The sequence below is a fragment of the Danio rerio genome, chromosome 18 (assembly GCF_049306965.1).
Source record: "Danio rerio strain Tuebingen ecotype United States chromosome 18, GRCz12tu, whole genome shotgun sequence".
NCBI classification, from domain to species: domain Eukaryota; kingdom Metazoa; phylum Chordata; class Actinopteri; order Cypriniformes; family Danionidae; genus Danio; species Danio rerio.
The window spans coordinates 9,265,001-9,290,211 of record NC_133193.1 but is presented as its reverse complement, the minus strand read 5'-3'; the positions used below and the strand labels follow the sequence as shown (position 1 = coordinate 9,290,211).

The window sequence follows — 25,211 nt, the reverse complement described above, 5'->3', positions numbered from 1 at the left end:
TAGTTTGGCTTATAACTCAGCCACACAATGTCTCATGTGCCTGAAACTTCACATGGTTGATAAGATTCCTCTACAGAAGACATCTACATGCCAATCTTAAGTCACAGTTATAGCGCCACCTGCTGACAGGAGGAAGTTTGGCATAAATCTGTGATATTCTTAGATTTTTTTAATATATTGGCTTAAATTATTTTTTTCGCTGTTCTCTGTCATCGTAAGGTCACCGGGCGGCGGTGAGCCCGGGTGCGAGGTCCCTATCATCGCTGCTTGCAGCTTTAATTATTATTATTCTTCCGACTTCTTCCGCGGAATGAATCACAGTTTTGAGGGGCTAAACATGCCCGAAAACTCACGAAACTTTGCACACACCTCAGAAGTGGCGAAAATTTACGTTTGTTACGGGCTTCGGAAGTGGACGTGGCAAAATGACTCGACAGCGCCACCTAGAAAAATTAAATCGACGAGCCCCCGATCTACGAATCACGCACATGCACGAAAATTGGCACACACCTCAAACATGCCAAAACATACGAAAAAGTCTCAAGGAGCCATATCTAAAACCCAACAGGAAGTCGGATATTTTTAACTTCCTGCGGCGAAAAAGTGGCGTTTTTGCCATTTCCAGGCGTTGTATTTTAACGAACTCCTCCTAGGGATTTTATCTGATAAACACCAAAATTGGGTTTTGTCATCTAAAGGCCTTGGCGATGTTAAATTGCGAAGCTTTAGAGTTTTCGTCGATGGGCGTGTCCGTGGCGGCCTCGCAAACTTTGACGATTCGCCACAAAACAGGAAGTCACTATAACTCAGGCATGTATTATCCGATCTGCCTCAAAATTCACACGTTTGATAAGAGTCCTGACCTGAACACATTTACATGCTGATATCCAGATACAGTTATAGCGCCACCTGCTGGCCACAGGAAATGACATGTTTTACACTGTAACGAACTCCTCTCACAAATTTTATCGTATCAGCACCAAATTTGAGTGGTGTCATCTGAAAGCTTTAGCGGTGATATATTGTGAAGATCTAGAGTTTTTGCAAAGGGGCGTGTCCGTGGCGGCATGACAAACCTCAACGCTTCGCCATGGAACAGGAAGTCCTTATACCTCAACCACACAATGTCTGATCTGCTTGAAACTACACAGGGTTGATAAAAGTCCTCTCCTGAACACATATACGTGCCAATATTGAGTCAGTCATAGCGCCACCTAGTGACAGAAGGTAGTTTTGCTTATAACTCAGCTACACAATGTCCGATCTGCCTGAAACTTCACATGATTGATAAAAGTCCTCTCCTGAACACATCTACTCAACAATATTGTGTCAGTCATAGCGCCACCTGCTGGCAGAAGGTAGTTTGGCTTGTAACTCGGCCACACAATGTCTGATCTGCCTGAAACTTCACATGGTTGATGAAAGTCCTCTCCTGAGCACATCTACATAATAATATTGAGTCAGAGTCATAGCGCCACCTGCTGGCAGAAGGAAGTTTGGCTTGTAACTCTGCCACACAATGTCAGATCTGCCTAAAATGTCACATTGTTAATGAAAGTCCTCTCCTGAGCACATCCACATAACAATATTGAGTCAGTCATAATGCCACCTGCTGGCAGAAGGTAGTTTGGCTTATAACTCAGCCAAACAATGTCCGATCTGCCTGAAAATTCATAGGTTAGATGAGATGCCTCTCCTAAAGACATCTACATGCCAATCTTGAGTCACAGTTATTGCGCCACTTGCTGACAGGAGGAAGTTTGGCATAAATCTGTGATTTTTCTCAGGTTCTTTATATATATCGGCTGAAATTAATATTGTTCGCTGTTCTCTGTCATCCTGAGGCTACCGGGCGGCGGTGAGCCCGGGTGCGAGGTCCCTATCATCGCTGCTTGCAGCTTTAATTAGGGACCGAGCACCGAAACGGTGCGTAGGCCCTATTGGAATTGCTCCGTTTATTATTATTCTTCTTCTTCTTCTTCTTCTTCTTCTTCTTCCGCGGAATGAATCGCGGTTTTGAGGGGCTAAACATGCCCGAAAACTCACGAAACTTTGCACACGCCTCAGAAGTGGCGAAAATTTACGTTTATTATGGGCTTCGGAAGTGGGCGTGGCAAAATGACTCGACAGCGCCACCTAGAAAAATTAAACGGACGAGCCCCCGATCCACGAATCACGCACATGCATGAAAATTGGCACACACCTCAAACATGCCAAAACATACGAAAAAGTCTCTTGGAGCCATATCTCAAACCCAACAGGAAGTCGGATATTTTTAACTTCCTGCGGCGAAAAAGTGGTGTTTTTGCCATTTCCAGGCGTTGTATTTTAACGAACTCCTCCTAGGGATTTTATCCGATCGACACCAAAATTGGGTTTTGTCATCTAAAGGCCTTGGCGATGTTAAATTGCGAAGCTTTTGAGTTTTCGTCGATGGGCGTGTCCGTGGCGGCCTCGCAAACTTTGACGATTCGCCACAAAACAGGAAGTCGTTATAACTCAGGCATGCATTATCCGATCTGCCTCAAAATTCACACGTTTGATAAGAGTCCTGACCTGAACACGTTTACATGCCAATATCCAGATACAGGTATAGCGCCACCTACTGGGCACAGGAAATGACATGTTTTACACTATAACAAACTCCTCCCACAAATTTTATCGTATCAGCACCAAAATTGGGTAGTGTTATCTGAAAGCTCTAGCGATGATATATTGTGAAGATCTAGAGTTTTTGCAGAGGGGCGTGTCTGTGGCAGCATGACAAACCTCAACGCTTCGCCATGGAACAGGAAGTCCTTATAACTCAACCACACAATGTCCGATCTGCCTGAAACTACACATGGTTGATTAAATTCTTCTCCTGAACACATCCCCATAACAATATTGAAGTGGGCGTGGCAAAATGACTCGGCAGCGCCACCTATGAAAATTAAACGGACGAGCCCCTGATCTACGAATCACGCACATGCACGAAAATTGGCACACACCTCAAACACGCCAAAACATACGAAAAAGTCTCTTAGAGCCATATCTCAAACCCAACAGGAAGTCGGATATTTTTAACTTCCTGCGGCAAATAAGTGGCATTTTTGCCATTTCCAGGCTTTGTATCTTAACGAACTCCTCCTAGGAATTTTATCCGATCGACACCAAAATTGGGTTTTGTCATCTAAAGGCCTTGGCGATGTTAAATTGCGAAGCTTTAGAGGTGTTGTCGATGGGTGTGTCCGTGGCGGCATCGCAAACTTTGACGATTCGCCACAAAACAGGAACTCATTATAACTCAGGCATGCATTATCAGATCTGCCTCAAAATCCACATGTTTAATAAGAGTTCAGAGCAGAACACGTTTACATGCCGATATCCAGATACAGTTATAGCGCCACCTGCTGGTCACAGGAAATGTCATGTTTTACACTGTAACGAACTCCTCTCACAAATTTTATCGTATCAGCACCAAAATTGGGTAGTGTTATCTGAAAGCTCTAGCGATGATATATTGTGAAGATCTAGAGTTTTTGCAGAGGGGCGTGTCTGTGGCGGTATGACAAACCTCAACGCTTCGCCATGGAACAGGAAGTCCTTATAACTCAACCACACAATGTCCGATCTGCCTGAAACTTCACATGGTTGATAAAAGTCCTCTCCTGAACACATATACATGCCAATATTGAGTCAGTCATAGCGCCACCTGCTGGCAGAAGGTATTTTGGCTTATAACTCAGCCCTACAATATCTGATCTGCCTGAAACTTCACATGGTTGATTAAAATCCTCTTCTGATGATATCAACATGCCAATATTGAGACAGTCATAGCGCCACCTAGTGACAGAAGGAATTTTGGCTTATAACTTAACCACAAAATGTCTGATCAGCCTGAATCTTCACATGCTGGATAAAAGTCCTTTCCTGAACACATCAACATAACAATATTGAGACTGTCATAGCGCCACCTGCTGACAGAAGGTGGTTTCGCTTATAACAGCCTAACAATGTCCGATCAACTTGAAATTTCACAGGTTAGATGAGATGCCTCTCCTGAAGACATCTACATGCCAATCTTGAGTCACAGTCATAGCGCCACCTGCTGACAGGAAGAAGTTTGGCATAAATCTGTGATTTTCTCTGGTTCTTTATATATATCGGCTTAAAATATTATTGTTCACTGTTCTCTGTCATCATGACGCTACCGGGCGGCGGTGAGCCCGGGTGCGAGGTCCCTATCATCGCTGCTTGCAGCTTTAATTATTATTCTTCTTCTTCTTCTTCTTCTTCTTCTTCTTCTTCTTCTTCCGCGGAATGAATCGCGGTTTTGAGGGGCTAAACATGCCCGAAAACTCACGCAACTTTGCACACGCCTCAGAAGTGGCGAAAATTTACGTTTGTTATGGGCTTCGGAAGTGGGCGTGGCAAAATGACTCGACAGCGCCACCTAGAAAAATTAAACGGACGAGCCCCCGATCCACGAATCACGCACATGCACGAAAATTGGCACACACCTCAAACATGCCAAAACATACGAAAAAGTCTCTTGGAGCCATATCTCAAACCCAACAGGAAGTCGGATATTTTTAACTTCCTGCGGCGAAAAAGTGGCGTTTTTGCCATTTCCAGGCGTTGTATTTTAACGAACTCCTCCTAGGGATTTTATCCGATCGACACCAAAATTGGGTTTTGTCATCTAAAGGCATGGGCGATGTTAAATTGCGAAGCTTTAGAGTTTTCATCGATGGGCGTGTCCGTGGCGGCCTCGCAAACTTTGACGATTCGCCACAAAAGAGGAAGTCGTTATAACTCAGGCATGCATTATCCGATCTGCCTCAAAATTCACACGCTTGATAAGCGTCCTGACCTGAACACGTTTACATGCCAATATCCAGATATAGTTATAGCGCCACCTGCTGGCCACAGGAAATGACATGATTTACGGAGTTACAAACTCCTCCCACAAATTTTTTCGTTTCAGCACCAAATTTGAGTGGTGTTGTCTGAAAGCTCTAGCGATGATATATTGTAAAGATCTAGAGTTTTCGCAGAGGGGCGTGTCCATGGCGGTATGACAAACCTCAACGCTTCACCATGGAACAGGAAGTCCTTATAACACAACCACACAATGTCCGATCAGCCTGAAACTTCACATGGTTGATAAACGTCATCTCTTGAACACATCCACATAACAATATTGAAGTGGGCGTGGCAAAATGACTCGACAGCGCCACCTAGAAAAATTAAACGGACGAGCCCCCGATCTACGAATCACGCACATGCACAAAAATTGGCACACACCTCAAACATGGCAAATAATATGAAAAAGTCTCTTGGAGCCATATCTCAAACCCAACAGGAAGTCGGATATTTTTAACTTCCTGTGGCGAAAAAGTGGCGCTTTTGCCATTTTCAGACGTTGTATTTTAACGAACTCCTCCTAGGGATTTTATCTGATAAACACCAAAATTGGGTTTTGTCATCTTAAAGCCTTGGCGATGTTAAATTGCGAAGCTTTAGAGTTTTCATCGATGGGCGTGTCCGTGGCGGCCTCGCAAACTTTGATTCGCCACAAAACAGGAAGTCGTTATAACTCTGGCATGCAATATTCGATCTGCCTCAAAATTCACATATTTAATAACAGTCCTGACCTGATCAGGTTTACGTGCCGATATCCAGTTACAGTTATAGCGCCACCTGCTGGCCACAGGAAATGACATGTTTGACACTGTAACAAACTCCTCCCACAAACTTTCCCGTATCAGCACCAAAATAGAGTGGTGTCATCTGAAAGCTCTAGCGATGATATATTGTGAAGATCTAGAGTTTTTGCAGAGGGGCGTGTCTGTGGTGGCATGACAAACCTCAACGCTTCGCCATGGAACAAGAAGTCCTTATAACTCAACCACACAATGTCCGATCTGCCTGAAACTTCACATGATTGATAAAAGTCCTCTCCTGAACACATCTACATAACAATACTGAGTCAGTCATAGCGCCACCTGCTGGCAGAATGTAGTTTGTCTTAAAACACAATCTCCACACAATCTCTGATCTGCCTGAAACTTCACATGGTTGATAAAAGTCCGCTCCTGAACACATCCACATAACAATATTGAGTCAGTCATAACGCCACCTGCTGGCAGAAGGTAGTTTGGCTTATAACTCAGCCACACAATGTCCCATGTGCCTGAAACTTCACATGGTTGATAAGATTCCTCTCCGGAAGACATCTACATGCCAATCTTAAGTCACAGTTATAGCGCCACCTGCTGACAGGAGGAAGTTTGGCATAAATCTGTGATTTTCTTAGATTTTTTTTTTATATATCGGCTTAAATTATTATTGTTCGATGTTCTCTGTCATCGTAAGGTCACCGGGCGGCGGTGAGCCCGGGTGCGAGGTCCCTATCATCGCTGCTTGCAGCTTTAATTTGTGTTTTATTTTCTTGTAAGATGTCCTCCAGGTAACTTTTTAGAGTTTGAACTCTTCATAATCTATTTGTACAATAGGAAAACCACAACAGATGCACTACATATTTATCCCCAACCTACATAATTGATTTTACTTCAAAGTGTGAAGTCACTTGTCCTGACCAATGGCCGTGTCTTGTGTTCCTTTTTGGGTACATTTTTGGCAGTGGGTCATTAGATTTGTGTCTGCGAGGACACTTCACATGAGGTTAGATTAATCATTCATGATGATTAATCCAGTCTCATAATTTACACATTTGCTTTAGGGAAGCGAGGCTGTATTACGGCAGTGTGACATCTCATAAGAATTAATCTGACATTTGGTGGTTCTCTGGGTTTAATGTCTGTGTGTGTGTTACATCAGGGAAGAACTGAGCAAAGTTTGGTTGGATCATTTATTATATATAATTCAAGCAGCCGTGCCTAGAAACACAACTGATGTGATTGGTTCTCTTTTAAATTGATTAGAAAAAAAAGTGATGAGTATGCACCCACAGTCTTTCTGCTTTCAAGAGTTCCAGATTTGTCTTTTTGTAAGCAGCACCAGTTGCTTTCGCTTTAACCATTCTTTGAACAGATTATTTATGGATCTAATGTTAACCGTGCGTGTGTGTCTGTGTGTGTGTGTGTGTGTGATCATACTTTCATGGTATGCTTTTTTTACCTGCTTTCTTTTGTGTTAACATGGTTTAATTATCATTTTTTACAATAACATTGCTTTAATGGGAGATTAACTCCCCTTTTATGTGTAGTTAACTTTTGTTCTGGGACCTTAAGCCAGGACAGATTATACTCTACTGTGCATATGTTTTGTTAAATAAAGTATAGTATACAGCTATATCTTACGTGTTTTGACATATTTAAAGTTTGTGGCTAAGAAATACTTAATTGTTCATGTTTGGTGTGGTCGGGGATAAATTTGGTAAATCCTTCATTTGAGCTCTCAAAATCTAAATCAAGTAATTTTAGCATGTCAAAGTCATACACTCCAAAAAATAACTCAAGAGGTCTGTAACCTCTACATAGTTTAATACATTATTGTAACTTAAAAATCCCAAAATGCTGATTAGATTAAAATTTTTAAGCTGCCAAAATAATTTTATACAGTTTTCAAAACATAAAAATATTGATAATTACATCAATGTAAAAATGTGGCTAATTTAAAGGTGAATATCTGTCAGTTACTTGAAAGCAATATTTAATTTGTAGCAACCCAAAGAAATTTTTTTCCACACTAATGGAGTTATGTTTTTTTAAGTCCACATACTGATGTTTTATTTTATTTTTTTTATACTAATAATATGGGACAGTACATGTTTTTGTTTTGTAAAACAATAAGACCTGTGGTTTAATACAAAAAAAAAAAATTGTTGTAAAATCTATTTCTTATAAGCATGAACAGTAAATTTGAAAACAAACAAAAATGAATTAATTTATTTGAGGTTCTAAACTTGAAAATATGCATGTAATTAAGGGCATAACGCAGTATTTGTTTTCATGAAAATGTAAACAACTTAAATTTTGAGTAGTCAACTTAAAAATCGGAGGCTTTTGAACTTTATTTTGTTAGATGTTGTCGTAACTTCAATATATTAATGCAAGTTGTTGCGTCATTTGTTTTTTTTTTTTGTACAACAATATTTTTTAGAGTGTATTTATGTGTAAAAAAAATATTTTTCCAACAATAAAATTGTGGCTAGTGAAAATAGAGAGTGGCTAGTAATGATGGAAAACTGCTAGCCACAGTGGCTGGTGATCAAAAAAGTTAATGTCAAGCCCTGGAGATAAGTCAGATGGAGCATTATGATATGGGATGATTAGAATGATGGCATATTTGTTCCTCTTTTTCAAAGGACACAGAGAAAGACAGCGCTCACTGAGCAGTATCAAAGTCTTCTTCACTATACTGGGGCATTAGGACCCACACAGACTGCAGGTTTAGCGCCCACTGCTGGCCTCACTAACACCACTTCCGGCAGCAACCTAGCTTTCCCATGTGGTCTCCCATCCAGGTACTGACCAGGCGCAGCCCTGCTTAGCTTCAGTCGGCGACCATGTTAGAGATGCAGAGAGCTAGCTGCTGGCTATAATCTACACTAGATATCTTAAAAACTAACAATACTGATACTTACATGTAAAAAAAAAAAAAAAAAAAACCTTTATTTTAATTTTATTTTTAATAAATTATAAAAAGTGTAGATAATCATTCATTCATAATCATCATTTTTATTAATAAAAACCCCTCACCTTCCCAAGTTGACACCACTGTCAGTGTCTAACCAGTGTAAAAAAACTTGTATGACACTTTCAGAAATGCTGGAGCTCTTTTTGTCTGAAAACAAATGTTAAATTCAATCAAAATCAATCTTTCCATTGGAGATTTAAGCTTGGGAAACAGGGATGAATCTTCTAGGAGACGTCATACTCGGAGGAACATGTGTTCAGATGTTCTAGTTCTATCATGCGTCTGCTGTGTGTGTCGATAACTGTAGAGGCTTCTGCTGGGAAGTATCTCGAAGGATAGTGTTCACCGACAGACTGTCTCGACGAATGTGTGTAAAAGTTGGCAGGTGGCACTCTTACACTCAATTGGATTCTGCACCATTTTTTTTTTGCCAAACTAAGTCCAAGATCATCAGGGAATCTGCAGTTAAACCTAGGATTGTCCCAAGATTATGGGAGAAACTGAAGACAGACTTGCTCTGTGTTAATCTATAAAGGTTTTTCCAAGCGCTTCACTTCTAGAAAGAATATCAGTGATTTATGATTACTGATCCTCAAGTATCACACACATCCCAGTATATCTACTTAATATAATGCAGAAATGATGCTAGTTTTAAATGGGGTAGACTTTTAATCTTAAGAGAGCCAGTCCACTGGATTCCGGTGAACATTTTCATCTTTCCATTTCACAATCGCCATGCTTAAGATCTGTTTTCTTTTAAAAAAATGAGTGATCTTCACTGCCTGATTGATATACGATATAAAGTGGGTTTCAGACCAGACAAGAAGCACTGTGTTAAATTCAATCTTTCCCCTGCCATCTTTATAAAATATGAACATTTTTATTTTTTTTACCCCAGTACTTTCAATGGACTCTCTGCTCTCGCCTGGTGCCACTGACGGTGCAAGAATTTACATGGTCTTTCAACTCGTTTTGAACAACTAAATGAATGCTTAAGTTTATTTAATTCATTACTATGTCAATGCTATAAAAGGACATTTTTTAAATTAAAAATAGTCACTGAAACCTTTCACCGGAAGTTTACTTTTAGCCGAGTTTTGAGTTTGGGTGCATCACAATCTAACATGAACTTGCGGCAATTCACAACTTTTTGATTTAGTGGCTAATTTGTATGAATTGTACAGTCTCATTAATACAATTTAGTATGATTTGCTTATCACCCAATGACTGTTGGGTTTAGAGTTGGGGTTGGTGTTTGTCAAAACCGTACATTTTAATAAAACCGACTTAACTCATACAAAGTGGTACGTATTAGCCACTAAACCAGGGGTGGCCAAACTCGGTCCTGGAGGGCCGGTGTCCTGCACAGTTTAGCTTCAACACTAATCAAACACACCTGAACAAGATAATCAGTTTCTTCAAGATCACTAGAAATCTATAAGCAGGTGTGTTTGATTAGAGTTAGAGCTAAACTGTGCAGGACACGGGCCTTCCAAGACCGAGTTAGCCCACCCCTGCACTAAACTGACAAAACGCAAAATAGTTAGATTTCGTCATCCAAATCAGCTGTTTTTTTTTTGTTGTTTTTTTTAATGAAGAATAAGAAATAAAATATAGAGAAATAAGTTTGTAAAATAACAGAAATTGTACTGGCAGTTTATTACAAGGTTGTTGTACGACACCAACCCAGACAATATATTACTTTAAACTATTAAAAATAGTAATAAAAAACTTATTTTTTCTTGCTGTGAAGCAGTTGTGCTGCCCATTGTGACACCCCTAGCAAGCATTTAGAATTGTTTAATTGTAGAATTGTTGCTGGTTTATGAAATAGTCAAATAATGTAGCTAGGCCTGTCACAAAGAGTTTTTGTTGTGCAATATATTGTCAGAGAATTTGTTGCGATAAGCGACAATATTGTCATTCTGAGATCATTTTATGCACTGATTATATTATGATTACATAACGGCATAGTAATGCAAATATCCATAAACACTTTAAAACAGGGGTCACCAAACTTGTTCCTGAAGAGTCGGTGTCCGGCAGATCTTAGCTCCAACCCTAATCAAGCGCGCCTGAACAGCTAATCAAGGTCTTATATGCATACTTGAAACACTCAGGCAGGTGTGTTGAAGCAAGTTGGAGCTAAACCCTACAGCCCTCCAGGACCGAGATTGGTGACCCCTGCTTTAAAATATATATGAAAGTTTTGGGTGCTGTTTATCAATATGATTGACACAATCTAAAGTTTATGCTTGCTTTTTCCGTCAACGTTTAACACCTCGTGGCTAAGTAAAGGGCATCAATGTGATCGTGCACACCAACGTGCAAAACACCAGCCGTAAAATCATCATTTAAAAAAAACCCTCATGCTAGTTTTTTGTTTTTGTTTTGACGCGCCGCATCAAAACCTTCTCCACCAATCAGGTTAGCACTTTTGTTCACGTGCAAGGAGCTCCTGAAGTTACAGTAAACAGCACTTGGAGGTGCTCAAACGCAAAACTGTCAATGCAAGCACACATTAAAGAAGGTGCCCAGAGGTGATATGAACGTGGAGCTGCTTATTGCACTGGTGAACAATAATAATTTCTTCAATCATTTCTTGAGCTGGAGTTGCTACTTGAACCATCCATAACAACAAGCGTGTCAACTTTGTCTTCTTCTGCTGTGTTACAAGCGGGTGTCAGAAGCTAAAATTGTGTAGTGCCATCTAACGTCAAGGAGTGATTTCGCATACTCTTCTGCTTGAGGCCAGTGAAAATCACTTGGGTTTAAATACGGAAAACACGTCCTGGAAAACACTGACGATAAACGCAAACGAAAAACGTTTTGGTGTGTACGAGCCTTGAGATTGAATTAATTTATCAACATGATGACAATTTTGTAATTTTCAGACCCCCTGCAGGTTTGTGTTGAAAGTGCTTGATACAAAACATTGGTGGTGTTGAGTCCAAGAGGTCGAGATTTGATTGGTTGATTTGATTACTATATGCAAAGATTTGGTCGCATTTCCCGGCTGGTAGTGTAGATGTTACTACATAGTAATTTACACATTGATTGTTTGACAGTGTTGCATTGAAGAGACCAACATTTAGATTCAATTGACCAGTTAGTCACTCTTCCCCTGCTGGTAGATGTTGTAATTACATCTCGATGCTTTGAAGATTCATTTGCTGACAGTGTTTAGGACAGTTTGGCATCTGTACTGTAACTGTAGCTTCCTGTTGCTTCAAGAAGCATACTTTCTGATTAATAGTTTTCATACTTTCTATCATAGATTGGGATTCAGGATTGGAGAGATTTTGAGAAGTTGAGATATATATATATATATATATATATATATATATATATATATATATATATATATATATATATATATATATATATATATATGTGTATGTATGTATTTATATATATATATATATATATTAAGGGTGGAGCCGAACCCGAATACGGTATTCGGAAAGGCACGAATAGCGTGTTTTTACGAATACTTGATTCGAACAAATACTTGAAAAATTATTTGTATTCGGGAGCAAGAAAAACACTATATCAAAAAGCAGCGTTTCCTTATGAGACCACAGTGCATGCCCGCGTGAGTGAGTGAGTGAGAGAGAGAGAGAGAGAGAGAGAGAGAGAGAGAGAGAGAGACGCTTAGTACAAAACGCGCCAAAGCCCGAAACTGAAAGCGAGACGTGACTTTTAAGGGGTTGTTTCATATGGATTTATTAATCATTCTTACTGTTCAGTGATCGCAAACTGCCGTGGTTTATTAAAGACGCAAACCTCTCACTGCACGTCAGCTGCGCGCCTTCAGCAGACCTCATTCCTGCAGCACGAGAGCTTTATGATTGTTTAAGCGCGCCAAAAGTGGCGGATCTGTCCTGTAAAATATCTGACTGCGTGTCACCGCATCCCTAAGGACTGTTTGGCGAAATATTTGACTGCATGTCAATGCATTCAATGCAATGGCTTCTATGTTATTTTCTTTTCAATGACATTTCTTATCACATGTTCAAAAACAACAGCCAATATTGCATATCTAATTTATATAATGGGTATAATTAAACAATACTTTCACTATAACGTAAATTAGAAGTGTAATAGAAAAAATATATATTTTTGCGCCATTTTGAATTTTTAATAATTAGGTTGGTATGGTGGCTCAGGGGTTAGTACTGTCACCTCACAGCAAGAAGGTTGCTGGTTCGAGTCCCGGCTCAGCCAGTTGGCACTTCTGTGTGTTTGCATGTTCATGTAGCATGTTTGTGTGGGTTTTTGGTTTCCCCCACAGTCCGAACATATTGGGCTATAGGTCAATTGGGTAAACTAAATTGGTCATAGTGTACTGTATGAGTGTGTGTGAATGAGTGTGTATGGGTTTCCCAGTGCTGAGTTGTGGCTGGAAGGGCATCCGCTTTGTAAAGCATTCAGTATGCGGGAATAGTTAGCGGTTCATTCCGCTGTGGCGACCTCTGATAAATCAGAGACTAAGCCAAAGGAAAAATGAATGAACAAATGAACAATTAGGTTTTTTGCAACACAATTTTTGCACTTACATTTTAACTTGTACAAGTCAGTGTTGTGCAGTATTTTGCACATTTGTTTACATAAAACTTTGTGTTGTGCTTACCCCTTTTGCATACAACAAATGTATTTTTTGCAAATAGTTTTTGTTGACAAAAATGATGGTGTTGTGAATGCAATTCTTTGGTTCGGCACTGTTTTTAACACAATAACATTTTAGGCCAGAAACTTTTTTTTCAACATTTTTATTTGCATCTCTTTCTCTTTCTCATTCACACTCTCCTCAGTCTTCTTCTTTTGCTTCTCCTCCTCATCATCCTTCTGCTTTTCCTGCTGTCTCTTTTCTTGCTTCTTTTTCTCTTCTCCTCCTTTGGCTTTTCTTCCTCTCCCTCCTCTGTTTCTTCCTCCTTCGTCTCCTCTTCATTCTTATCCATCTCTTTCTCTTCATTTTCTTCCATCCTCTCCTCCTTTACCTCCATCTCCTTCTCTATCAACTTCTCCTCCTTCTTCTCCTCTTTTATCCTGTTATTTCTTTTTCTCCTCCTCATTCTCTTTTTCATGTTTTCATTTTCCTGCTCCTCATCTTTCATCTTCTCCTGCTTTACTTTCATCTCTTTCTCATTCTTATCCTCCTCCTCCTCTTCATTTTCTTTCAAACTCTCCTCTTTTATCTTCATCTCTTCCTCATTGTTCTCCTCCTCATCATCTTTCATCTTCTCCTCCTTTACTTTTATCTCTTTCTCATTCTTATCCTCCTCCTCCTCTTCATTTTCTTTCAAACTCTCCTCTTTTATCTTCATCTCTTCCTCATTGTTCTCCTCCTCATCATCTTTCATCTTCTCCTGCTTTACTTTCATCTCTTTCTCATTCTTATCCTCCTCCTCCTCTTCATTTTCTTTCAAACTCTCCTCTTTTATCTTCATCTCTTCCTCATTGTTCTCCTCCTCATCATCTTTCATCTTCTCCTCCTTTACTTTTATCTCTTTTTCATTCTTATCCTCCTCCTCCTCTTCATTTTCTTTCAAACTCTCCTCTTTTATCTTCTTCTCTTCTTTCACCACCTCCTCCTCTTTCTTTTCCTCCTCCTCCTTCATCTTGCTATTTCTCTTTCTCCTCCTCTTCTTCTTAATCTTTTCCTCCTTGTCCTTCTCATCGTTCATCCTCATCTCCTCCACCTCCTCCTCTTTGTTGACATGCTCTGTGTTGTGTGTCTTCATGTCATCTTTCTCATCCACCTGCAGAACAAGACCAAACTCAAGTCAGTTCACATGTAAGCAGATATCATTCCTCTCACTGATCCTGAAACAGACTCTTGATATATTAGTGAAAGCATCAGGAGAACATGCATTAAACAGTTGGTCATCTTTATATACTCACCTTTAGGTCGTCATTCACACAACTCTCTTCATGATTATGAGTGATGACAAGAGCAACCTCCAGACTCTGGTCAGACTCGGATGGGCAGAGAATGTCATCTGTCAATAGAGAAATGATTGCAGTTACACAGTTTTCACAGTCATTCTCAAGGCGATGTTAAACTTGGATGAAGTTTAATTAAAAACACTAGTTATTCATCACATCATAGGTAAAAAAAATTAGCAATAAATATAATAATTTACCATCAGAGTCTGCAGGGTCAGAGAGCTGCTCCTCAGTCTGGCCAAAGCAGGACATCCTGAAGAGTTTTCTGGCAGCTTTGAGGAAATTGGCCACTTTACTCTTTTTCCTCTTTGTTGCTCCCTCGTCCTCCTCCACCTCATCTATTAAGAGAAAGTATTGTAGTTTACACACTTTCATTCTCGACTCGTAAATCAAGGAAACTCATTCTCATTTCATAATATAAATATGACTTACAATCATTGCCAATGTCAGGCGTTTGCTTGAACTGCGGCGTCTCTTTCTGCCTTCGGAAGATCTTGTTTTTCCTGGCAGGTTTCAGGAAAGAGGGCAGTTTTAAGCGCCGGTTTTTCTTTGGCTTCTCCATCACAGTTGTACTCGTGATCTCCATATTCAGTTCGTTGTTCGCCATATAGACACAGTTTGTTCGCTCGGACAGAATCAGCGATCGTTCTTGCTACTGTAAACCAACAATGTTAAATGTGTCTGCTGCAGGTACTCTGGTGTGATGTAGAGATTCTGTACGCATCATCAGATTCTAAATGTTCTAAAAGTGTTCTCTGCCTCAGTGTTTACTTTTAAAAGTGAAATGACTGAAGATAAATGCAAATACCAAAGACTATATAGAATACACTTAAAGAGACTTTAATATTATATAAAATTAAATATGATCAGCTCAAGAAATGTAAATAATGATAAAAGCTGTTTTAAATGCAATTTATATGTTCAGTAATTAAATGGAGATTTAAATGAAGACAAATTGTTGAGCCCTCCCTTGAAATTTTAGTTTCTTTGCAAATTGTTACCAAAGCTTATGGACAGAACCTGCAGAAATAATAAATAAATAAATAAATAAATAAATAAATAAATAAACAAATGTGCAAATAAATAATTAAATAAAATCACAGATTCCTGCATCAATAAAACAATAAATGAATAAATATGCAAATAAAAAATAATTAATTAAAAACTGCCTGCATCAATAAATAAACAAATATGCAAATAAGTTATATATATATATATATATATATATATATATATATATATATATATATATATATATTTTTTTTTTTTTTTTTTTTTTATTTTATTTTTTTTTTTTTTACTGGTCTTTCATGACACTAATGTTTCACAGTTATAAGATTAATTGCTTTAGGCTTGGCACTGGTTTACTTGTACACTGTGTTCTGAACATCTTTCATCTTTTGACCAAATACTGAACTGTGCTTTGCTTCACTGATCAGTGCTCGTGAATCCTCTTTGGATCTTACACCATGTTCTGGCTTTTTTATTTTTCTCTCATTTTTTGGTCGTATAGTGACTTTGGACTGTAAATTCGTATATTTCTCATTTTTCTTACTCTTTTATTGCCTCTTTTATTGTGATTGAGAGAATTATTTGTGTTATAAATTTAATCTGTGTAACGTTAAACTTAATTTTGGGTTATCAACATTTTGTTGAAGCTTGTAAACTTTAGAACCATCTGAATGTAAATGCTAAAAGCTATTAAAGGTGCAGTATGTTAGAATGACACCCAGTGATTCAGCTAAGTATTGCATTGCAAAATCAAAACATTTTTTCACTCAATTCCACCACCGACAACTCTACACAAGTTGTCAGAGATGATTTCCAAAAGTCAAATAAACTTTATTAAACTATTAGAATTACCATATTTATCCGTAAAAAATGGAAGATAAAAATAGTAGTTAATAGTTACATAAAAAAGCAACATAATGCAGTATTTTTTTCATAGTATTGTGTGTTTACGTTAGATTAACATCACAGCAATAGCTTAAACTGCAGAATATTGATTTTATAACACCAAGTTAAACTTTCTGACAGATTTATGGCAATCAAATACATTAAAAATAAATACAGGCTACAACTAAACATTAAGGAGGATCTCTGAGTGGCGGTCTCCACTCCATCAGTTGTGTCCACCAATCTTTTTAGGCGAGGTAAATATTAAACAAATTGATAATTGACTATAAAAAATGATATAGTTGTTAGACTGTTGTGCTTTTTTACGGTGTCAATATGCTCGTGTTTATATAGGCCCATTGTTGTGTGCACAACATTTGTATATTTATAACCACCGAGGAACGGGGGTCGTGAATCACTGGCATTGTTATTTTAGGGGTCACGGGCGGAAAAGTTTGGGAAACCCTGCTTTAGAGGAGTCAAAAACATACATAAAACATTAATGAATTTTACAGCATCAGTGCCACAGTCACCAGCAATCTAATCCTTACAGATCGCAGGTAAACTCACAGATCGCTAGAGAACTACAAATCTGCCAGCAAAAGAACCACAAGATCCAGTCATGCAACACATACACACACATGCTCCCAGTCTCCATTGATTAGCTACTGTATGATCACATAGCTAAAGCTGATCATGGACTGATTACTGGACTATTTACTGTGAACATTACAACACCTTTTTTTTTTTGCCTTGCCTTCCGTGTTTGAATCTTGCTTTTTTTAAATTTGTTTTACATTGTCTGCTGCCTGCCTTTTGACCATCTGCCTGTTTTATTAACCACGACTTTGGATTTTCTGTATACATCTATTTGCCCTGTGTTGACTGTTGCTTGCCTGACGATTCTCATTGAACCCTCGCTTGGATCCACACCTCTGCTGTCAGCGACATTTCAGGTTATAATCAGAACGATTTTTACCTTTATTAATATGATTTTTAATAGTTTTTTAAAGTGTGTGGTGAATATATATTAGTAATTAATAATCAATAGTTAATCAGATAGAAACATTTGTATAGCACAGTCCATATGTCCAGCACATTTGTAATTGTATATCTAGAACCTTCAACGATATAACATAAAATCTTACATTAATTATATTTGTAATATGTTCTGCATTTCTATGGCAAAACCAGTATGATTATACTAATGTATTTACTTTATAGAAAATTCCGAATATAAAACAGGTGTTTCAGATGCGATGAGATTGCAGGCTACTTCAGGAAAGGGCTGAAAAAGCATGTAGGAAATTACCTCTGTCTCTAGAAATGATGCCCCCTAAGTCAATAATGGCTCCATTGTGGATCAGATAATTTCAGAAAGCTCCACAATCTCACAATCTACTGATCTTTTCCATCATCATCTCACTCTTGTCCTCCTCTTCCTCCCTCAATGCTGTATTCTGCTGTCTCTTCATTTTGCAAAAATAAGTGAAGACGCCTAAACTCCTCTGTAATGCTGTTTGTCTGTGTGCCTGGTTGGGCTCTGCTGAAAACGATATAATCAGGACATTGCCGACAGAATTGAACTGCAGAATGCCCTTCAAAGTCTTTTATACCTTAATGTGTTGAGCGGTCTGATCGAAGCTCAATTTCACTGCTAACAACAAATTAAGTTTCTCTCTCAAGGACCTCAGATTGGACTGAAGTTCTTCCTGAAATAATGTAATGCATTATATTTGTATTATGATGCCTTTGTACAATATCGCACTAGCATTGTTAAAGGGTAATACAAAATAAAAAAGCAAAAAATAAAGTAAACAAATAAAAAACAGTATGAGAATGTGGTAAAATCTGAAAACATGGCGAGGGTCTTTCTTTTTCTAGGTTGCTTTTAAAAACACTGTTGGTTGGGTTTAGGGAAGTAGGTGGGCAGGTCAATCTGTGCTTTTGAAAACACTGTTGGTTGGGTTCAAGGTAGGCGGTGAATGGGTCAATCTGTGCTTTTGAAAACACTATTGGTTGAGTTTTGGGAAGGAGGAGGGTTGGTCAGTCGTTCAGTCAGTCAGTCAGCCAGTTAGTCAGTTAACAGCGGCCTCTAGTGGATTTATGTGAGAAAAGCAGGCTCAAATTGCACTTGCGAGAGATATTTTAGATCTAAACAAGTGTACACAGCGGCCTTTAGTGAATTTGCAAAAACAAAAATTATTTTTTTCGTATTTCGCACTGTCCAGAAATGCATATGGTGGTACATTTACAGAATGAGACTGGTTTAGAGTAAACAGATGTTTCAAACTAATTAAATGGTAAAAATAGGCTAAAATACAACAGGCAATATTTCACAATAAAGTCTCATTGATAAATGTTAGCTAATGTGTTAAAATCAACTGTGAGAAATCATCTTACCATAGTTATAACTTCATTCATTCATTAATTTTCCTTCGGTTTAGTAGCTATTTCAGAGGTTGGCACAGTGGAATAAACTTTCAACTATGCCGGCATATGTTTTACACAGCGGATGCCCTATTAGGCACAACCTAGTATTGGGTGACACCCATACACCCTCATTCACCCACACACTCTCATTCACCCACACACTTGTACACTACAGCCAATTTTGTTTTTTCAATTCACCTATAGAGCATGTCTTTGCGCTGTCGGAGAAACTGGAGCACCCAGAGTAAACCCATGCGAACACGGGGAGAACATGCAAACTTCACACAGAAATGCCAAATGCCCCTTTTCTGACTCACAAAGTTTGACCTCAAACTGGTGATGAAATGCAAAGACAACTTTACCTGAAGAAAAACAAATAATTGCTTCCTTCTACCAAAAATGTATTAAAGAAAAACAAATAGAATCTTAATATACAGTAAATAAAACACTTTCATGCTATGTCGCCGTCTGTGTCATCTCAGAAATAAAGGTACAAAATCTGTCACTGGTATTTCTTTGTTACTAACTGGTCCTTAAACGTACATATTAATACATTTAAGTACATTTGTATAAGTACAAATACTAATACTATAGTAATACAGGACCTAATTTCCATATAGTACAAAAGTGTACCTTTTGAAAAGGTAACAGGAACAGATTTTATCTACTGAACTATGAGATGATAAACTCTTTGATATTAAATGCAAACTAGTCATCTTTCTGTGTACTTTAGTTTGCACAGGGTCATGTGGTTTTGCATAAAATATTAAAATGTGTTGAATTTCTGCTCAAATTAAAACTCTACAATTTTAAAACTTACATACTGCTTAATGTTCTTGTGGAAATTTTTAAATATGTACAGTACTGGGCAAAAGTCTTGGACCCCCTGATACTAGATTGTCCAGTGGCTTGTTGCGTACGTCTCACGATTTGAGTTGCAGAGCGGAGTTGACCATAACAACAGGATTCGAGTCTGGCAAAGAACGGTTCCAGAAAGCAGGTAAAACAAAAACAAAAGCCAAAAAATAAAACAAACAATATATTATAATATAATATAATATTATTTAATATAATATAATATAATATAATATAATATAATATAATATAATATAATATAATATAATATAATATAATATAATTTAATATAATATAATATAATATAATATAATATAATATAATATAATATAAACATGGTAAAAATGCATTTCTTTTTCTGCATTGCTTTTCAAAACACCATTGGTTGGGTTTAGGGAAGTGGGTGGTTGCTGGTCGTGCACTTCTGAAAACATTATCGGTTGGGTTTAGGGAAGGGGTGGGCGGGGTGATTTGTAGTTGGTCGGTTAGTCAGTCAGTCAGTTGACAGCAGCCTCTGGTGTTTTTACGCGAGAAGAGTGATGAAGATTTTTATTTAATAAACCTATATAAAGACACATTTAATTGGGTGAGTGGAGGGCCCTATGAATCTGCCATTATGTCTTAAAAAAAAAAAAGGTGACAGGTTAAGGCAAAGGGGTCATAAAAGCACAAGAGAGGACTTAGAGATGCAATGAGGACCATCTGTGTCAGAAAAGCATGAAATGTATACAACATATGTTGAAACTGAAAAGACACATTGTGTATGGGAGAGAAGAGTCCAGTTTAGATGTTTGAAACATAGATACTAGTCATGAGTACCAAATGTGAACTAAATGTGTAAAAACAGTAATGAATACATTAGATCCTTACATTATGAGGGCCAACAAGAAGAAGGGACTTTACATTGGAGTCGTAAAGGAGTAGGAGCTGGAAGAGGCCTGTTGAACCAGTAAACAGCTGTGAAAACACAAAGGTGGGAGGAAGCAAGGATAAAGAGTATAGCAAACGGGAGGGACATTCGGGATTTGTCCTGGAGAGAGACTGAGATGGGTCTGCTCCAGGCGGTCTCTGCTTTTTTGGAAAATATTCCAAATAAAGAATATTGGTCTGATATTCATAATATCATTTAATAATTCATAATATCATGAATAATATGTTTTATTCATTAAGAGAAAAGCCGGAAGCCACATCAAGAGCAGGCTCGAATGGCACTTGTGACATGAACATGACGGACTCTGGTGGATTTGTGAAAACCATTTAGCTACAGGGACATATTTGGTGCTCTCCATAAATGTATATAGGGGTACATAATGAGAATGAGCCTGGGTTGAAAACGTTCAAGATGTTGCTTAGTGAGAGTTCATGTTAGAGATGCTTTTGATGCCAGTCTTTTAATTTCAAAAGTCATTTTTTTTTTAACATAGTGTACATATTTCCCATAGTTTGTCTATTTGTTCAGCAAAAGTAATGAGCCTCCACTTGCTCCATATATTTTAGATATATAGATAGATTAGTGCAAAAGTCTTTCCCAAAGCTCCCAAAGCTGGTGGTGGCCTAAGACTTTTGCACAGAACTGCACATATATTTCTTAACAAATTTCAAGAATCTACAGCCCAGAAGTATCAGCATTATACACCTACATTTATAATCCATATTGAGCACAGTCTCTGTCAGCATGTCTCGTGTTGTTTCTGTCTAGATAGGATATCATACTGAGAAAACTTTCATTTCCTCTGCTGTACCTTCACATCACAGAAACTGTACAGCTGCGGATGATGAATAATGTGCAGGTGTGTGTACGTTTGTGTGTTTGACACTTATAGTTGACCGTTTGTGTGTTTCTGTGGGTGTTTTATCCTGCCTTCATCAGACTTTCCCTTCACACAAGCGGACTGGAATATTAAGACAGGATAAGCGCTGTTCTCTGCTCTGCCCATTATTTCCAGCTTTACTTTGCTCTCTTGTGTTCCTTTGGCATTTTCTTGCTCTGACTGGAGTCCAGTCACTCTTTTTATGCATCTTATTCTCTTTCTTTCTCCTTATTAGTCTTGGAGGTTTTAATAAGCCTCTCTCTTTTTTTCCACAGTTGCTCGAAACCTTCCTCTCATTGTCTTTTCCTCTGTGTATAGAGATAAAGGTCAAGTGACATGTCAGCCTGTGGAGTTATTAACCCATGGTCAGTTGCCTAATTGTACTGCTAATTACTCATTAACAATGTGTGGCCAGCAATATTAGATAACAAATGTATAAATATACTATAGTAATTTATAGTAAATATGATATATTATTATAGTGTATTATTCAGTATATATTATACAAATCAGAAAACCCCCAAACCCCCACAAAAAATAAGTTGTGACAGTATGGAATTATTATTAATCATTTATTTATTTAGTTATTTAAAATAACATCAACAATCGCCTACAGCCAATGAGAGAGCGGCATTCACTTGTGTGTGCGTGTGTGTATACCTGCTCCAGGCCAGCGGGAGGCTGGGGGAGAAGTTAAAAGCGCTCTTTTTCGGTTTATTTGGACCCACGAAATGGAGGAAAAACTAGTGGAGGTTTGACAGGACTCAGGAGCAATCATGTCTGTTTGACATTTCATACAGAAAGAAATTTGTTTATTATTAACGTTGAGGAGAAATGGCTAATTCCCTTTGAACCCAGGTGAGCAAATATGTACATTTTCTACCCCATTAAAGGCTTCTTTCTCATTATGTAGTTAATAACAAAAGATAAACTACGTGTTTTTGGCTGTGAGACGTAGTTTGGACGAGGTTGTCGGCGATTCTTCCTATAGTCATTGCTAAGTCATGCAATGTGAAAGCCCCTGTCGCCGATCCATCTTGCAGTGTAAACAAATCAGCGATGAAACGCTAACACAGATAGTCATGCAGTGTGAAAACATCTGTGACACGACTACTTTGAAAATCATGCAGTCTGAACTCGGCATAAGGCAAGGCAATTCAAAGTGCTTTGCATAAAAACAAATAAAAAAGAAAAGTATAAGAAAATAAAAACATAATAAAAATTATTAAAAACAGATTAAAATGTGTTAAAATAGGTTATAAAAGAAAGAAAAAGAAAAGAAAGACCTAATAGTGCGATCTGTCGGACGTTGCACAGTGCTCTTTCAGTAAAGGCACAGCTAAACAGATGTGTTTTCAGTCTTGATTTGAATGTGCTTACTGTTGGAGCACATCTGATCAATTCTGGAAGCTGATTCCAGGAACAAGGGGCGTAGTAGCTGAGAGCCAATTCACCCTGCTTTGATTGAACGCTTGGAATTTCTATTTTATATGATCCTGAAGATCTGAATAATCTGTTAGGTTTGTATTCAGTGAGCAAATCTGTAATGTATTGAGCTCCTTGGCCATTTAGTAATTTTTAGACCAGTAATAATACTATAAAATCTATTCTGAATGTAACTTGAAGCCAATGTAAAGACCTTAAGACAGGTGTGATGTGCTCTGATTTCCTGGTTCTGGTTAGACTCCTGGCCGCAGCGTTCTGGATGAGTTGCAACTGTCTGACTGTCTTTTTAGGAAGGCCAGTGAGGAGTCCGTTACAGTAATCCACTCTGCTGCTGGTAAAAGCATGAACAAGTTTCTCTAAGTCCTCACTGGAAACAAAGCATCTGCTTCATGCAATGTTTTTGAGATAATAATATGCTGATTTTGTTGCTGCTTTGACATGACTATTGAAACTCAGATCTGACTCCAGAGTCACACCAAGATTCTTGACCTTATTTATTGTTGCTTGACCTTTAGAGTTAAGGTACACATTCACCTTGAGAACCTCATCTCTGTTCCCAAAGGCAGTGACTTCAGTTTTGTTTTTTTTTAACTGAAAAAAGGTTTTGACACTGTTCAATGTGAAATATGTAAATGTCTTCCTATCTTTCTTTGAGGAACATTGTTTTTAAACATTTCAATGATTTTATCACATATTTGCTGGCAAACTGGTGATCCTCGGCCAATCTTTGCTCGTAAAGGAATAAACCTTTCTTGGATGCTGCTTTTGTACCAAATGATAAATACACTCAATCACCCGTTGACATTACCTTTTTCAAATTGCATCATTATTTAACCAATTTACCAGATTACTAGCCCTAAATTGTTGCAGGTCTGAATGACTAGGAAAGGGTGTATATTTACAAATGAAATTAAGTTGACCAGACAAAACATGAACTATTTTGTCAACATATTGTCTGCACTGAAATACAAGTCTCAGTTAATTTAGAAATCACTACTTTCTTTTTTATGTGCTTTTCATACTGTCCCAGTTTTTTTGAATTTGAGGTCTTAATATTTAAAACTATTTGTTAATGAATGCTACAGACTTCTTGGGAAGTCTTTCTCAAAATAAAAAAAATAAGATTTTGCTGAAAAACAGAAAACATTGTGGCCAAATTAAGCCTCAAAATCAACCCAAAAGGGAGGAAAACATCTCCAAAACATCTCCAACAGCACACAAGGCCTGTTTTTTTTATTTTTTTTTATCCATTGCTAATTTTATTTATTTATTTATTTATTTATTTATTTATTTATTTATTTATTTATTTATTTATTTATTTATTTATTCATTTATTCATTTGTTCATTTGTTCATTCATTTATTTATTTATTTATATATTTATTTATTTATTTATTTTATTTTAATAAATTTATTTGTTTATTTAATTGAATTTATAGTTTCTTTATTTTATTTTGTTTTACTTATATACTATTTTATTTTAATGTATTATATTTATTTATTTTATTTTATTTATATTTTATTTATGTTATTATTTTATTTTAAATAATATCTGTTAATTTAACTTAGATTTATGTTTTTTATTTTTTTATTTATATTTTATTTTATTTATGCTTTTGTTTTATTTTAATAATTAATTCATTTATTTATTTGTTTATTTAATTAAATATATGTTTAATTTATTTATATTTTATTTTATTTTACTTATATTTTATTTTATGTTAATTTCTTTTATTTGTTTATTTTAGATATTTATATTTTATATCACTCCATAGTAATTTATTTTTATTTCTTTTATTTTTTATTTCTGTATTTGTGATTTGATTTATTATTAATTAATTAATTTATTTATTGATTTATTTAATTTTATTATTGTGAATATGATGTAGTAAGCAGTGATGTGTGTAACTTGACTGACTATTGTGTGCAGGTGTATCAGCTTCAGTGTTTGGATCTGTTGGCGGTGATGGATAAGCTCTGGACTCTGACAGCTGTGCAGATCACACTGTGACAGCGAACTTCACATCTGCTCTTTGGAGAGAAGCACACAGACTCTGTGAGCTTACAACACACATGTGAGTGATGGGACATTGTGGTGAAGGGGCTTCTTTTGCCTGTAAATTATTTAGCTTGATGCAGTCGCTGCACTCTGATTGAGTTTTGCACAGCCCGTCTT

The 25,211-nt window shown here is 37.4% G+C and overlaps 2 protein-coding genes across 4 annotated transcripts in view; one reads left to right on the top strand and one right to left on the bottom strand.

The window, feature by feature from the left end:
* Positions 1–25,211, top strand: part of shank3a (SH3 and multiple ankyrin repeat domains 3a) — a 569,169-nt gene that overhangs the window by 113,829 nt on the left and 430,129 nt on the right. For all 3 annotated transcript variants that reach the window (XR_012394288.1, XR_012394287.1, XM_073930231.1), the window contains one exon: positions 24,966–25,110. The gene's annotated coding sequence lies outside the window, so the exon portion shown is untranslated. The remainder of the gene's footprint in view (positions 1–24,965; positions 25,111–25,211) is intronic.
* On the bottom strand, positions 13,285–15,777 carry LOC137488218 (uncharacterized). The gene is made up of 4 exons (XM_068214841.2): positions 15,028–15,777; positions 14,793–14,933; positions 14,551–14,648; positions 13,285–14,408 (listed from the first exon to the last, which is right to left on the bottom strand). The coding sequence occupies exons 1-4, from the start codon at positions 15,200–15,202 to the stop codon at positions 13,446–13,448; spliced, it is 1,377 nt and encodes a 458-aa protein (XP_068070942.1). The 5' UTR covers positions 15,203–15,777; the 3' UTR covers positions 13,285–13,445.